Source organism: Macaca mulatta, chromosome 5, assembly GCF_049350105.2.
Source record: "Macaca mulatta isolate MMU2019108-1 chromosome 5, T2T-MMU8v2.0, whole genome shotgun sequence".
Taxonomy (NCBI): Eukaryota; Metazoa; Chordata; class Mammalia; order Primates; family Cercopithecidae; genus Macaca; species Macaca mulatta.
Window position 1 is genome coordinate 57,844,621 of NC_133410.1, and position 16,325 is coordinate 57,860,945.

General features: G+C 39.9%; 1 protein-coding gene across 4 annotated transcripts in view; it reads left to right on the plus strand.

Annotated features, from left to right (window-relative positions):
* SDAD1 (SDA1 domain containing 1) overlaps positions 1-14,517 on the plus strand; it is a 37,918-nt gene extending 23,401 nt beyond the window's left edge. For all 4 annotated transcript variants that reach the window (XM_078003477.1, XM_078003476.1, XM_001099139.4 and 1 more), the window contains 11 exons: positions 555-612; positions 2,072-2,130; positions 2,664-2,740; positions 3,846-3,943; positions 4,050-4,126; positions 4,960-5,086; positions 6,872-6,969; positions 7,108-7,298; positions 7,407-7,491; positions 8,683-8,844; positions 13,665-14,517. In XM_078003477.1, the coding sequence (XP_077859603.1) occupies positions 555-612; positions 2,072-2,130; positions 2,664-2,740; positions 3,846-3,943; positions 4,050-4,126; positions 4,960-5,086; positions 6,872-6,969; positions 7,108-7,298; positions 7,407-7,491; positions 8,683-8,844; positions 13,665-13,712 (1,080 nt within the window). In that variant the 3' untranslated portion in view covers positions 13,713-14,517. The remainder of the gene's footprint in view (positions 1-554; positions 613-2,071; positions 2,131-2,663; positions 2,741-3,845; positions 3,944-4,049; positions 4,127-4,959; positions 5,087-6,871; positions 6,970-7,107; positions 7,299-7,406; positions 7,492-8,682; positions 8,845-13,664) is intronic.
* Positions 14,518-16,325: the final 1,808 nt, after the last annotated feature.

Sequence of the window (16,325 nt, forward strand, 5' to 3'; positions counted from 1 at the left end):
TCACCTTTGTTTAGATGGACTTCAGAGTGTTAATGTTTTCCCTCTGAATTATGGTGCACAGAGTAACTCCTTCCGTGTGGTTGGACTGGTGGTGTACAAGAATATAACCAGAAGTGAGCTTTGCTGATTAAATTATACTCGGTGCCATTCAGATTTGAATTCCGATCTTGTCTGTTGTTTTGGAGCCTTGGTATCAGTGCTGTTCCTTCCTATAACCCCCTCTCCTTAGAACACCAAAAAGTTAGTTTCTGCAGCCACACCAGTTTTAAAAGTAGAAGAATGTTACATTTTGTTTACCTCTCCTTCCCCTAGTTCACTCTGCATATACTTGCTTCCGCCTTTACATAATGAGGATAGCAGCATAGCCTCATTTGAGAGAGTTCCTAGCCTTGGTTAATACAGCATATTGAATCATCCTAGGGCATGATTGCTTACTGAGAAAAAAACAAAAGTGTTCACCAATTAGTTGAGCTTGGTGATATATTTGCATTGAGAAGAAATGGAACTCCATAGTGTCAGTTGCATCAGTATTAAAGTCGGTTTTCTCTCCACAGCTCTTCCTCTTCAATTTCTATCCCTTTTTGCAAAGGTTTCTGCAGCCCCACCAAAGAGGTAAGCCTCCACTTGCCATGTTTCTTTGGTGGCCTTGGTAATAGAATAAACATGCAAAGTTTTTTGTTCTGGAATCACTAAAGACAGGAGTGCAGTGTGCTCTACATTAGAGAAGTGGAGAGAAGCCCTTGTTTTCTTTCTAGAGTTTGCCATGGGTTTGTCGTTATCCTCAACTTGAAGAAACCATTGTTTTTTAAAACAACAACTGCCGGGCACAGTGGCTCAGGCCTATAATCCCAGCACTTCAGAAGGTCAAGGTGGGTAGATTACCTGAGGTCAGGAGTTCAAGACCAGTCTGGCCAATATGGTGAAACCTCATCTCTACTGAAAATACAAAAATTAGCTGGGTGTGGTGGCGGGCACCTGTAATCCCAGCTACTTGGGAGGCTGAGACAGGAGAATCGCTTGAACCCAGGAGGCGGAGGTTGCTGTGAGCCGAGATTGTGCCACTGCACTCCAGCCTGGGTGACAGAGCAAAATTCTGTCTCAAAAAAAATAAAAGAAAAGAAAACAACAAATTGGTTTATCAAAGCAAGACTTCTTGTAATACTGTAAATGCTCATGGAAAATTCTTTGTTAAAAAATTGACTTTTTATTGCATCTTTGTAATAGATACTAGGATTTGATCTTACTGCTCACATTGACCTCGCATGCATTCTCGATGAAAAACAACACTAAAGTAGGAAAGGAGATGATTGTATTTGTCTTTGAACCTGAACCAAAGTAGGAAGGAAACTAACATTTATTCGGCATCTAACATGGACCAAGCACTGTGCTAAGTGCCTTACATACATCATTTTGTCTAATCCTCACATTAATCCTGTGAGGTATACAAAGAAAGGGAAAAAAAAGACTACAGTCACTCAGCAAATAAATGGCAAATCAGGATTCACCTCACTTCTTTTGCCAGTGGCCTTGTTCGTTACCTATGCTATGCTGCCCCTTTGAAAAGAGAGAGAGAGAGAGAGTGTGTGTGTGTGTGTGTGTGTGTGTGTGTGTGTGTGTGTGTGCGCGCGCGCATTCATTCAGCAAGTATTTATTTAATGATTTTTATGCCAGGCACTGCATTAAGACACTATGAATTCCACAGTAAGCGTAAAACAAGGTCCTTACCCTAATGGCTTATATCTGAGGGAGATGTAGACAGTGCTATATATAATATGTACAGGTAAAAATAAGTGTTTTGAAGAAGGAAAAGGAAGCAGGGTAAGGACAACAGGGAGTGTCGGGATGGGTTGTGTTTTAGATTGGTCAGGAGAGACTTTTTGATAAGGCAGCTGTTGAACAGGGACCTGAAGAAAGTGAGGGGGTGAGCCAAGCAGATATCTGGGGATTGAGTGCTCCAGTTGGAATAAGCAGCAATGCCATTTAGACTAGAACGTGCTTGCCATGTTTGCCGTGATCCTCAGAGTCAGGGTGATACACTCACCATGACCTTTCCGTTCTCTTATGTTTTCAGAAGTAACAAAGATCCTTCTGTTTGCTGCACAAGCGTCTCATCACCTAGTACCCCCAGAGGTGAGAACTTGTAACCTGACTTCTGGACCTAGGGCATGGATGATAGTGTTACTGTTAGGTACTTCAGGGTCATTTTTCCCACGAGGGTTACTGTCCCCTCTTCCCTCACTGTTTTCTTTTTTTAATAGGTACAAGAGACACTAATTCTTAAGGAGATCTATACAGAAGTTCAGTTGTACAGCTCATAAAAAGTGAAGTTTCTTTCCGACAAGTTGTTTAGAATTGTGATTTTCTTTAATAAGGAAATTTTGTATAACTAGGGGAGGTCAAGAATATTAGTAAATTTATAGAGATTATTTTTTAAAACTTGTAATTCCTTTCTTTGATTTAGTCTGAGGATAGCCAAGAAGAACACTGAATTCCTAAGTGGAGTGTTTTTATCTGTCTTCCTTAATCTTGGTTACTTCCAACTCCTAAACTGAAGGTGGAGGGCTTAGTTTTCCACTGTGAATAATCTATTGTCCTTTCATCCTCAAGTGTTTGTGTATGCAGACATTTAACCAGCACCCTTCTCTTTTTTGTTTCCAATTCAGATTATTCAGTCATTGCTTATGACTGTGGCAAACAATTTTGTTACCGACAAGAACTCTGGAGAAGTCATGACAGTAGGGTATGTAGAATCTGGTTGGAGGCAGAAGACATGTGTTTAATGGACTAGATTTGCTATAAGTTACCAAGATGTAAGATTGTAGCTGGTAGTGTCACCTCTAGAAAATTGGTTTAAAATATATTTCAGTCTTTTTGGGAGGCTTGGTAATTTTTTTATTGGTCAGAATTTTGAGAAGGGAGCCAGAGAAAAGATACTTGTCCTTCTAATTAGCATTTTTGTTTTTTAGCAGTTTTACTTGTACAGATGAATGATTGATTGGCAATCTGATCTCCCACCCTGAACTCAGTTGGTTTTGTACTGCTAATAAAAGAAATGTATTTGGCTCCTAGTTCTGGAGCTGGGAAGTCCAAGGGCATGGCACTGATGTCTGTTTGGCATCTGGTGGGGGCCTCCTTGCTGCATCATTGGGAGAGGGCACAAGGGGAAGAGAGCAACAGAGGGCCAAACTCATTTTTTTATAACTCACTGGCGATAAGGGACCTTCTCCCAAGATAACAACATTAGGCCTAATCACCTCTTAAGAGTCTGTCTTCTTAATACCATTACAGTGGCAGTTAAATTTCGACCTGAGTTTTGGGGGGAGTATTCAAACCATAGAACCCTGGAACAAGTGATTTATTATTGAAGCACTCTTTTTTCCTAGGGCAATTTAGTAGCCCTTTTGGTTAATTAATTTAAAAACATTTAATGAGTATAATCACTGGTTTAAGGATTGTCTAATCTGTCCCGATAAGTAAGTGATATGCTGAACAGCAGCTTTTTATTTTCCTTGGAAAATATTGCAGGATAATAGCCCTAAAGACCTTAACCTTTCTTATTTGAGCTAGTCGCATCTCTTCTTAGAGTTAGAAAGTACATGCTGCTCTGATTTAGCGAGCCCGACACTGCTCCTTATTCCACTAATAGAGGAAATGGCAGTAACTGGAATAAAAGCCCTCGTAAGGCTGCCTACCTCACATTCTCTAACATGCTGCAGTTTTAGAGACCTAAGCTATATAAAACCCAGTGTGTTTTCCTTTTGAGTTAATCTTTTTAGGAAATCTTCCTATGTTGAATCATGAAAAAAATTGCTGTTCAGGCTTTTTTAAACTTTTTCTTTTTCTAGAATCAATGCTATAAAAGAGATAACAGCTCGATGTCCTCTGGCCATGACTGAAGAACTTCTCCAAGACCTGGCTCAGTATAAAACACACAAGGATAAGAGTAAGCTGCATGTGACTCTCTACACACCAAAGAGTACAGTGTGACTCCTTTTTACCTCATTGTACTCTTTGGGCCAGAATTTCTAATTAAAAGTATTATTTTACAGATGTAATGATGTCTGCTAGAACTTTGATTCAGCTCTTCCGAACACTGAATCCTCAGATGCTGCAGAAGAAATTCCGGGTAGGTAAAGCAGGCTTCTGTTGGTCTAAAGGTTATGGTCTCACAAACTGAGAGAAATTTCCTACAATTAGAATTTTAGTACTTATGATGCTTCTGTTATGATTACATGTTTATGATGCACACGGTTGTATTCTTTAAGCTTGGAATCAAGTACCATGGCCCTGAATATTTTGTATTTGGGACATATTCACTGATGATGACTGAGTCTTGAAGACCGAGCAGGCTGTTTCAGCTTGAAAGCTTTTAATGTTATTAACAGATTGGAATCTCAGAGATCAGTCAGTAACTGATGCCAGTATTGTGAACAGGCTATTCCACAGCCAGATACTACCTCTTTCAAGTTGGAAGGGAGGAGGGATGCATGTATGTAACAGAAAGAGAGATGACGTTTTTCAAGGCTTAAAAAATTGGAGCAGTTGCTCTCTAATAACTACCAATGTCTTGATCTGGATCAAAAAACAGCAAGAAAATAGTGGACAGATTGCTGGCTAGGGATTTATTTTGATCTGAGACATAAGCAAACTGTTTCTGTCATTTGGTTACCACCATTTTTTATAGTGTTCCCTTTTAAATTCATAATTTTGTTAGCTGGGTATGGTGGTTCGCGCCTATAGTCCCAACTACTAAGGAGGCTGAGGTGGGAGGATCCCTTGAGCCCAGGAGGCAGAGATTGTAGTGAGCTGAGATCAGACCACTGCACTCCAGTCTGGGCAACAGAGCAAGACCGTCTTCAAATAAATAAATACAATAAATTCATAATTTCAGAGACTACCTTTCATGATTAAGGTTTTATGATCTAAGTAACTTATTATAAACAATTTCTTTTCCTTTAGGGTAAGCCTACAGAGGCCTCCATGGAAGCAAGAGTGCAAGAATATGGAGAATTAGATGCTAAAGATTACATTCCAGGAGCAGAAGTTCTGGAAGTTGAGAAAGAAGAGAATGCTGAAAATGATGAAGGTTGATTTTTATTGCACCCTTGTTTTGGGCAAAACACTCCTGCAGTGTCTGTGCAGACCTTTAAATTGTATACTGTTTGAACATTCATTCAGCAGATATTTATTGAGCAATGACTATGTGCCACGCACTGTTAGAAGTATTAGGGATCAATTGAGCATGGTTCCTCCTCTTGCAGAGCTTACGTTCTAGCATAGGAAATGCCTTTTCACGACCTTCAGGGTGGCTGCCCCTCATCCAAGGGCATGCTGTTTGGTGCTTGAGAAAGACGATGATCTTGGGTTTGTTGCCTAGAAAAAATTAAGAGGGTTAGCCCTTAGAGGAATCTTCCAAAACTCTCCTTGTTGAAGGACAATGTGTGTTAAATTTGTGGGAAAATACTCGGGAAACTCCATTCTAATTTCCAGAGTCCTTTATTCTTTGAATCATTCATTACTCAGCAAATCTTTTTTTTTTTTTTTTTTTCCCATGACGGAGTCTCACTCTTGCCCAGGCTGGAGTGCAGTGGTACGATCTCAGCTCACTGCAGCCTCCATCTCCCAGGTTCAAGCGATCCTCCTGTCTCAGCATCTTGAGTAGCTGGGATTACAGGCATGTGCAGCCATGCCTGGCTGATTTTTTAATTTTTAGTAGAGATGGGGTTTCACCATATTGGCCAGGCCCTGACCTCAAGTGATCCTCCCATGTTGGCCTCCAAAGTGCTGGGATTACAGGCGTGAGCGACTGCACCCAGCCTATTTCAGCAAAGCCTTCATTTGCTGTGAGCCAGCCACTGCCAGTGCAAAGATGAATGATATTATATCTGCTCTGGAGGGCTTCCAAAGAGCTGAAGAATGAAGTGTTAACAGGATTTATGATTGGAGTGGGTGGGGGGCATAAGGGCAGGAGAGCAGTCAGGTCCACCTCGGGAGTTTTTTTTTTTTTTTTTTTAAGGGCTTTGGAGAGATGGTGACTGATGAGCCAGGTATTTGGCAAGGAATGCTAGAATAGCAGAGACTTTCCTGGCAAAGTGTGAGCAAAGTCCTGAAGGATTTAGAGAACTATTAGAATGTAGGATACAAGGTGGGACGTAGCAAGACAGGAGGCTTGAGATAGTTTGGAGACCTTTTCATACATGGTTATGTATGTGCCAGACAAAAGAGCTGGCACGTTGTCTTAAAGATCATAGGGAGTCACAGAAAGATTGCGGTGTATGTGATTTAGAAAACTTAAAACTGTGGTGGCTCCATTAAGAAGCCTGATACCTTTTTATTGAGGTGTCTTCAATGTTCTTTAACATCCCAAATCTTCTACCTCAGTTCTCGGAATGACTGTAACTAGGATCTCATACATGGGTAACACACATAGGACAAGTTAGATGCTTGCTGCGCGGCCAAGATAAATGTACAAGTGCAGTTTTGATGGACACGGTTGGTTTAGTTGAAAGAACATGACCCTAAAGGCAGACATGATTTTCATGATTTCAGTGTAGGATGCCTTTTTAGCAGTGTGACTTGGGGCATGTTACTTAACCCTGAGCATCTGTTCCTTTTCTGTGGAGTCATGAGGGTTAGAGTGATTGTAAGGTTTTGACTCATGGTAGATACTTGGTCAGTGCATATTTCCTATTCCTTAGATTAACTAAATAAATGCATGTGGCTTATTTAACAATAAATATTGCTCAGTTGTTGGTTAATAGTGTATCTGTTCAAGGTTGATTACCTTACTTTTCTGTTGCTTGCTTGATCTCAACCTTATATTGAATATGCAACATAAAGTAGCAATAGTGAGTTTGCTTTTTTCATGCAGATGGATGGGAAAGTACCAGTCTCAGTGAGGAGGAAGAGGATGCTGATGGTGAATGGATTGATGTGCAACACTCTTCCGATGAAGAACAGCAAGAAATCGTAAGTCTGAAAATTTCATCTTACACCCTGATGTTTATTAAGATGTAATTTATTCTGGGCCTTGTTGGGAGGCTACAATTTAAATGGCTGAGCTCTCACTTGAGCTGGTAGCCATTTAAGCCCTTATGTGGTTTCAAGTCCAAGAAGCTGAATAGCATGCCCATGGAGGAGCGGAAAGCCAAAGCTGCAGCCGTCAGCACCAGCCGAGTTTTAACTCAGGAAGACTTCCAGAAAATCCGCATGGCCCAAATGAGAAAAGAACTTGATGCTGCCCCTGGGAAATCCCAGAAGAGGAAATACATTGAAATAGACAGTGATGAAGAGCCCAGGTAAAATGGCACATCCACTTTAGTACTTCAGTCAGCTCATGTGGTAATGAAAGCATCAGGAAACAGAATTCCATTCTTGCTTCATGTGTTCTTTTTCCCTCATCCCAGGGGTGAATTACTTTCTCTTCGGGACATTGAACGCCTTCATAAAAAGCCAAAGTCTGACAAAGAGACAAGACTAGCAACTGCAATGGTGAGTGAGCATATCATTCCTAGTTTTTTAAACAGAAAGCAAATAAAATGAAACATAAGCCAGAACTTGTATAGCCACAGAATGGCAATTTTTAAAAATGTTTCAAATAAAGGTATAATTAACACAGAAATTAAAATGCACAGATATTAGGTGTTCAGTTAGATGAGGGATTTTGTTTGGTTTTGTTTTTTGTTTGGTTTTGTTCGTATGTTTGTTTGTTTGTTTTTTGAGACAGAGTCTCTCTGTCTGTCACCCAGGCTGGAGTGCAGTGGCGCAGTCTCGGCTCACTGCAACCTCTGCCTCCTGGGTTCAAGCGATTCTCCTGCTTCAGCCTCCCAGGTAGCTGGGGTAACAGGTGCCCGCTACCACGCCTAGCTAATTTTTGTATTTTTAGTAGAGTCAAGGTTTCGCCATGTTGGCCAGGCTGATCTCAAACTCCTGGCCTCATGTGATCCACCCACCTCAGCCTCCCAAAGTGCTAGGAGTATAGGCATGAGCCACTGCGACCAGCCAGTTAGATGAGTTTTGACAACTGTATGTAGCCATGTAACCACCACTCAAAACAAGGTAGAGAGCACAGGAAGGCAGTATGACATGTCTGTAGTGTTGGGAAGCCACTATATTTATCAAAGCTAAGAGAAAAGTAGGAGTGTGTTTACAGTCACCAGTGAAAAGCCAGAGCCAGTTGAAGTCTGCCTGTGACTAGTGCTGTGGCTGCTCATGATTGTGTCCTGCCTATATTTCCAACATCATTTTCTGTGTCTCCACTTGTTCGAGACACCATCCCATCCTAGTTCCACCTCGTCCTCTGTCTTCCACATGTCCTTTATCCTCCACACCTTTGTGTGCACTGTCCTTTCTTCCAGAAATGCTCTGTCTTTCCCCTCCTTTCCCTTACCATGAATGCCTTCATCCTGCCAAAAAAAAAAAAAAGTCTACCTGTCTCCCTTTCTAGGAAGTTCTCCTGACCTCACCAGGCTAAATTATGACTTTTCTTCCTCCAAGCTCCCCTTGCTCCGTTATAATACTGCATGGCCATTTCTTGGTCCCAAGGAGCAAAGACTGTGTCCTGTCCATTTTGTGGCCTTGGCACCTACTAGAGCTTCTGACACAGAGGAGACATTAATGTTGATTAGATGACTCCTAAAGTATGTTGCTGAAGAAGAAATATCAAACTTTTTGTTCTGGTAGGCTGGAAAGACAGACCGAAAAGAATTTGCAAGGAAGAAAACCAAAATGAATCCATTTTCTAGTTCGACAAATAAAGAGAAGAAAAAACAGAAGAACTTTATGATGATGCGGTATAGCCAGAATGTCCGGTCAAAACATAAGCGTTCCTTCCGAGAAAAACAGGTGAGTTCCACTTGAAGCTTGGGTGGCAAGAACAGTACTGTAATTCTAAGACAGCTTTACATTTGAGACGGACTTGCGCCTTCTGAAGGCTGGGCATTATTGTGTGTGCCTTGTGGTTAATGGGAGCATTGTTGGAGAGCATGGAGAGGTGAGAAGCAGTCAGGGCATGACTTGATTGAGACTCAGCTGTGGGACCAGAGGGGAATCCATTTTCCTCCAGTATAAGTAAAGAAATGCAAGCTAGATCATCCATGAGGTTCCTTCCCATGCTAAAATTCTCTGACATTTGATCTGTGAAATGTATCAAAATTAATTAAATAACTTTTTAGCGCCAATTTTATGCCTGGTTTTTTGAGACAGGGTCTCACTCTGCTACCCAGGCTGGAGTGCAGTGGTGCAGTCACAGCTCCCTGCAGCCTCGCGGCTCACTGCAGCCTTGACCTCCCAGGCTCCAGTGATTATTGCAGGATCTGGCCTGCAGCCCGCAGTGCAGCGGGGCTCTTTCTTTCTTCCCAGGTGGATCGGCAGGTCGAGAAATAAAAGACTCACACAAGATAGTGAAAGTTGGGTCCAGGGGGTCACCGCCTTCTGGTCCTGCGATGCTGCCAATGCACTGGATATACCAGCATTTATTATTAAGTTTAGTGAGGGCGGGGGTAGGTTAGTGAGGGATTTAGGGTCATTTGATTATGAGGTGAGATGGTCACATGGGGATGATGTAATTCTTTAACATAACATCTGTATGCAGAAATGCAGTATACAGAGATAAGAATTTACAATATAGTGTGTGCGTCAGCAGTTTCTGACAGAGCCTTAAAACAGTCTATCCAGAACCTGTGTTTAGCAAGATATTAATCAGCAGTGACAGTTGCAGTAAAAGCTGGTTGCAAACAATCAATAGAAACAGTACGTGAAGCTCGACAACCAGTTAGACCACAAATTCTCAGAAGGGAGTATGCCTTAACCCTAAGGAGACCTAGAAGAGCCGTGGCAAGATAAGGGCATTTATAACCATATCTTATCCATATGAACAGGTGCCCCTCATGCGTCCGTTTATAGGCTCCCCACAAGGATCGCATTCCATTCCCAGAGCTATGAACATCTGCTTTTCTGGGATAGGAATCTTGGTGATGTGAAACCTTCCTGACTGCACATCCGTTTATAGGCTCTCTGCAAGGGGAAGCACATCATGTACTGTTGGCTCATTCTGGCAGCCCAACCTGGCATTGTCTTTAAACAGTCCTGCATGCAATTTTGTATTTACAATAATCAGGAGCATTTCATCTTTTATTCCTTAGCAATAGTTTCAGGGGGTCTCCCTACAAGTGATCCTCCCACCTCAGCCCTCCAAGTAGCTGGGACTACAGGTGTCTGCCACCACACCCGGCTAATTTTTGTCTTTTTTGTAGAGATGGGATTTTTCCATGTTGCCCAGTCTGGTTTTGAACTGCTAGACTCAAGCAGTCTGCCCACCTCAGCCTCCCATAGTGCTAGGATTATAGGCGTGGGTACTTTTCAAAAACCAATAATTCTATGTGGTAATATCTCAGAAACAGTTTCAGAAAAGCATAGCAAAATAAATAGGTTTGTGTTGGCATGATCCTTCCTGTATGTGCCCTTTTGAAAGCCCTAATGTTTACAGGCTTTGAGATTACATTTTATCCATTCATGGCCTTTGAATGGTAATCCCCATGCTGCTTAGGCAGCTTGTTTATTTCAGTAATTCATTGTGATAAAATAAGTTTATACTTTTGTATCTTTCTCTCCTGGCAGTTAGCAGTGTATCTAAATGTCATTCTGAAAAATTGCCAGGATATCAGCTCTGGGTAAACTGTCATATTGTGAACCAGTGTTCCTAAATAGCTAGCCAAGGATCAGCCTGCCAGCACTGAATATAACCACCAGCCCTCTAGGGCAGTGCTGTATCTGTGGGTTCCAAGTCAGTATTCACTGAATTAAGGTACCATTTAGCTCTCCCTGTTGACTCTAGTTCTAAATTGTGCTCAGCAACATCATATAAATAATGACAGCATTTTTCATAGAAGCTGTTGAAATTGAGGTGAAAGGAAAGGTGCCACTTAGGATTTTAAGTACTCTAAATTTTGCCACATTCTCCTAAAATTATAATAGGATTGACTTAAATCCATTAGTCTGTCCTTCACTGGCCCTTACTAACATTTCAGGGTTGAGGAAATATTAATTACCCTGTTGGTAGGCTGTGTTTCATTATGAGGTTTCTGTGAGCTTGTTACATTTTAGTTAGGACTGCCCCCACCCCAACTTCCTTTGTTTTTTAGCATGCCTTTTCTGGCATGATGGGGAAGCCCAGCTTTGTTCCTTGCAAGCATCTCAAGTCATAAAATAACTCTCAAAGACTGAAGAATATTTTTGAGAGTAAATTAAGATTTCATTGGACATATGCACCTGTTGGTTCAAGAATGTTTTTTCTTGTTCTCCAATTTTCTTGCCATTTGGAACCTGATATTAATCAGAATTTCTTTGTGTGTTTCTTTGCCCTGTATTTTCTTCAAGATCTCTTCAATATAAACATAACTTTAAGTTCCTGATTTTCTCTGTTCTCTCCTTTAGACCAGTACTGTTCAATAGAAATATAATATGAACCACATATATCACTTAAAAATAAAAAAGTAAAAAAGAGGAAATTGTAACAATATATCTTATTTAACCCAGTATATCTAAAATGGTATCGTTTCAACATGTAGTTCAACATATAAAAATTATGAGTGCAATATTTTACATTTTTGTTTTTGAGCTAATTGAAATCAGCATGTCTTTTACGCTGCAGCACATCTCAATTTGGACTAGCCAATTTCAAATGCTCAGTAGTCACATGCAGTTAGTGGCTACCCTATTGGACAGAACAGTTACAGAGCATCCCCAAAGCTGCCCGTGACCCCAAGGGCCCTGTGAGAAAGGAGCATCACACTTCACACCTCGCCCTCTATCCCTTGGTGATATTTCAGTGTCTTAAATAAAGGGATCTTACATGGCTTGAAAGTGTACGTGAGGTCTTACTGTAAATTGTTAGAATATGAAGAGGTGACTGGGAGGAGACTAGAAGAGGGAAGTAAAGCATAGGATAGGGAAGGAGAGGAGGATCTTGCAATAAAGCCTGTAGAAAGATAAAAGAAGAAAAGGGGGGTATACCTTTCCTTTTCTTCAATTGGTGGCATTTGAAGGGGAAGGAACTGAAATATGTGTGAGAGTAGACTGTGCTTTGCCACAAAGTTTAATGAGTGGGCATAAATTCCCATAACCAACATTAGCTAACACATTTAGTTCTTAGCATGAGACTTCACTGTTCCAGGGTTTTCCATTTATTAACTTGTTTAATCAGTGTACAATAGTATCTGCAGTTACTGTGATTAAACCAATTTTGCAGATGAGAAAAATAAGACACAATTAGATGAATCTGGAAAATACCTCCTTAGCCAAATTAAGTTGAAATGAACTTACAGATTTTTGTTCTGCCTTAAGTATCCCAGCTATTCTGCTTTTCTGCAAAGGCATACCAAGACCCAGGTGTGAGCTAAAGGCAAGGAGTCAACTGGAAATCATAAAATCCAAAAAGTTTGAACATTTGTATGTAGAGCTAGGTAACTTCTACCCCAAAACTGTTTTAGGTTTATCTTGTTAAAATTTAAGCTAGAATTTTAAAATAAAAATTAAATAAAAGCTAGAGATTTTTAAAAGTTTCTAGGACAAAGAATAGTGCTTGGGAATTAATGGAATAGTATCCATCACAAACTTAAGATGTATACATTCGTCTTGGTTAACTTTAATTTTGGTTTATTTTTGATCATCTTTAATATTATATTTGTGTTCTTTTGGGAAATGTAAAACTTTATAAGGACTTTTGTAGGTTCGCTTCAGACACTGATCCTTCAGTCTTCTTTTTCTCTAGATCTTAAATTCTTCACCTTCTAGTTCTACCCTGGGGATCTTGAAGAACCCAACCTCTTTGGTTAGAGACGAACTCCAGGGGATGAAAGCCTAGATTGAGTCTCATACAGTTCACTGCTTTCATTCTTCATGTTCAGTTTACATACTTCCAACACAAAATAATTAAGTTAAAAATTAGAACCTGTATTAACTAGAATATTTTGCCATAAGCTACAGTTGTCAGGGCTTCAATTTCTGAGTTATTATCTTCATGTTTGAACCATTATAAAGGGTTAGTGTTAGCATTTACTTAGAACATTTTCTTTGTTTATTGCATAAAACAAACCCATTTGAAAATCAGTAAATAAGGTAACACTTTTCTTTGTTTCAGATTGTATATTGATAGAGTTATCATAAATCTGCACAAGTGCTGAATGCCATTTTAAAGTCTTTGAATGATCCATACATGCCATATGCCATCTTTAGTGGAATATATGTGGAATTGGAAAAGGTGATTGATTATGAAGAAAAATCTGTCTTCCTGTTACTTTTAATTTAGACAATGTATCCCATCCACAACTCCAAAATATTAAGAGCCATATAGACCAAATAAGTATTATTTATTATCCCTGAAGACAGGGATACTGTAGTCTCTGCATTCGGTAGCTGCTCCTGTTTTGAGTTTATGCCTCCATGAGTTGGGAACAGCAGTCAAGAGCTTTGCATATTTCCTAGCAGTAATATGCCCCATCCTCAGTATATATAGATTTGATCTGTTTTGGAATTTTTTTTCATTTATAGTTTTTCAGGATGGTGTATTGACTTGGTGATTCCTTTTTAGTAAACTTTCATGTAACCAAATTTGTGTAATGGGGTTCCCAAGAGTTATAATGTTTCAATACTTTTTTATTTTACAGTTGGCACTAAGAGATGCACTTCTGAAAAAGAGGAAAAGAATGAAGTAACTTCCCAGCAAGTTTTCCATTCCAAGAAGAATGCTAAGTTTGTGTTATTACTCTGAAAATTGGTAAATCAAGCATGTTTGTTTACATTAAAAAGTCCAGACTCACTGTATTGTGAAAACTGCTGAATATGTGGCAGCAATTTGGTGTTTTTACTTTGGAGACGGCTAATGGTGGGAATGTTAATGTAAATAGTGGTGGTAATGTAAAATCATTTCATTTATCATTCATGCAAAAAAAAAGTATCGAGTGCCTATTAATTGTCACCGTAGATATAAAACGAATGAGCTGTAACCCCTTCATTTAAGGCATTGACAGCTTAGCTGTGGGGGTGGACACACATATGTGTATTTACAGTGCAGTGTAAATAGTTTCTAGTAGAGGTAGCTCCATATTTTTATGAGGTCACTGAGGCCTTATGGACGAACTCTGTGGAGATAGGAGTTATATATTCTTATAAAATAAAACAAAACAGGACAATGTTACAAGAGTAAGAGGTTCTTACTTGTACATAGGCTTTCCTGTGAAAACAGGCCCCTGCTGTACAGACTTTGGTACATAATTTAGCTCTTTTAGTCAATCCAAAAGATTTAAGTGACCCCCTCTTTGTTTTTGAATGCTGTGTAAAGGCTTTTTGGTTAAGACCTCACTTTTAAAACTGCCTTAAGTATAAATAGTACCTTTGGAATGTATTTAGTTCATCATTTCAGCTGCCTTCATACTGGTTTCCTCAGCCTTCCTTCAGCCTGTAGTATTTTCAGCCCACTGTTTACCTTGTCTCAATAAAAGGTTTCTAATGCCAAATAGGTACCATTGTGTGTGGAGTGGTGTGTGGTGTTCTACGTTCCACAGGCATGCTGCATCCATTTCAGGGGACAGTCTGTTTGCATGCAAATTTTTGCATTTGGAAATAGTTTGGTGCCTTTTGTTTCAGATTTCTTAGATAATGTTGTGGTAGATGTTACCTCGAGTTAGAGTAAAGGGCAATTTTCTGCACTCCGAAAGCAATTTCGTTTTTTTTTTTTTTTTTTCCGAGACGGAGTTTCTACTCTTGTTGCCAAGGCTGGAGTGCAATGGCACAATCTCGGCTCACCGCAACCTCCGCCTCCCGGGTTCAAGCGATTCTCCTGCCTCAGCCTCCCGAGCAGCGGGATTATAGGCATGCACCGCCATGCCCAGCTAATTTTGTATTTTTGTTTTAGTAGAGACAGGATTTCTTCCAACCTGAGGTGATCCACCCGCCTCGGCCTCCCAAAGTGCTGGGATTACAGGTGTGAGCCACTGCGCCCGGCCTAGAAAGCGATTTCTAAAACCGGTGTTTTTATTTCCTTTCCAGTTTCTTCTGTTCACTTTCTGCATTCAACTTCAGTTTTATTTCAATGAGACTTAAAGACTGTCCCTAAAATGCCCCAGATTGCTGTTGAGAGATTAGTCAAGCCACCAGAGTCAAGCCCCAGCAACTTCAGTGTTTCTCGGGAAGTATTTGATGCAAATTTGTATGTTTTAGACCTGAAACTGCTCCTTCTTCTTTTTGCATTTTTGAACTGGGTGTCTCCTCGTGTGTGTGGATCCAGAAAGTGAAAAAAATTCGAAATAGCAGCAAGTTTTCACAGCTTTATTGTGTGAATTGTGATGGTGCCTGGAAGTTTCATCCTTCCTCTAGATTTTCCCACTCAACTTAGATACCAAGAGGCCAAAGTCCATTCTGTGTTGTGACTTCTGTTCTTCTACTGTGCACTCACCCTCTTAACTAGCCTTTCTTACATGCAAGACAGAAAGATGTAGTATGTGGTTTATAAACGCGTGTTCTGAACTTTTATTTCTTTAATCCCATAGTATCTTATTTCTATCTGATTCCTTTTATTATTTTCCAAATCTTCTCTTGAGAATATTTTGTTTGCTACCTGTTTGAAGATGAGATTCTCAGAAGGGTGAATGCGTCAGCAGAGCGTAGGTGAGCTTGCAAGGTGACTTCTACTTTGAAGAAGTCATCAGTGTCTGAACGTGAGCTATTTAGTCTCAAATTTTGTCAACATAGAGAATGAAGCCATTCAGGGATGAACTTAACTTTGTCCAGGCTCATAATGTATAAAAGTGGTATATAAATCCAGAATGGTGATATATTAGCTATGTGATCTCAGCAAGTGACCATGGTTAATATAAATGTTATTTCTTCATAGTCTAGTCCTTTGAAAATGCACTCTATATAGACTTGCATTGCAACTCCATTTTAACTAGAATGTTTACTCAGAATATTCTGTTCTTTAAGCTATTTTAGATAACACCTTTTAAAACTGTATATAGATAATATAGTTCTACCAAGTGATAGTCTTTCATGAATTGCTTATGTTCTTTTGAAATGTACTTTATGAGATTTTTTAAAAGATCTTAAATATTAATAAGAAGGTAGGACAATGACTTGTAGCTTTGTCTCTTACAAGGTCATGGCTCTAGAAATAACCTTTCCAGTCCTAGCAGAGTCTTTGGTCTGCACGTGTTTACAAATGCAAATAAGAGCAGAGAGCACAGCTAATTCTGTACTCCTTAAATAGCATAAGCTTATATTTGTATAGACCATTTCTTATGTAGTAAACTTATTTCCTTCTGCAGATTCTG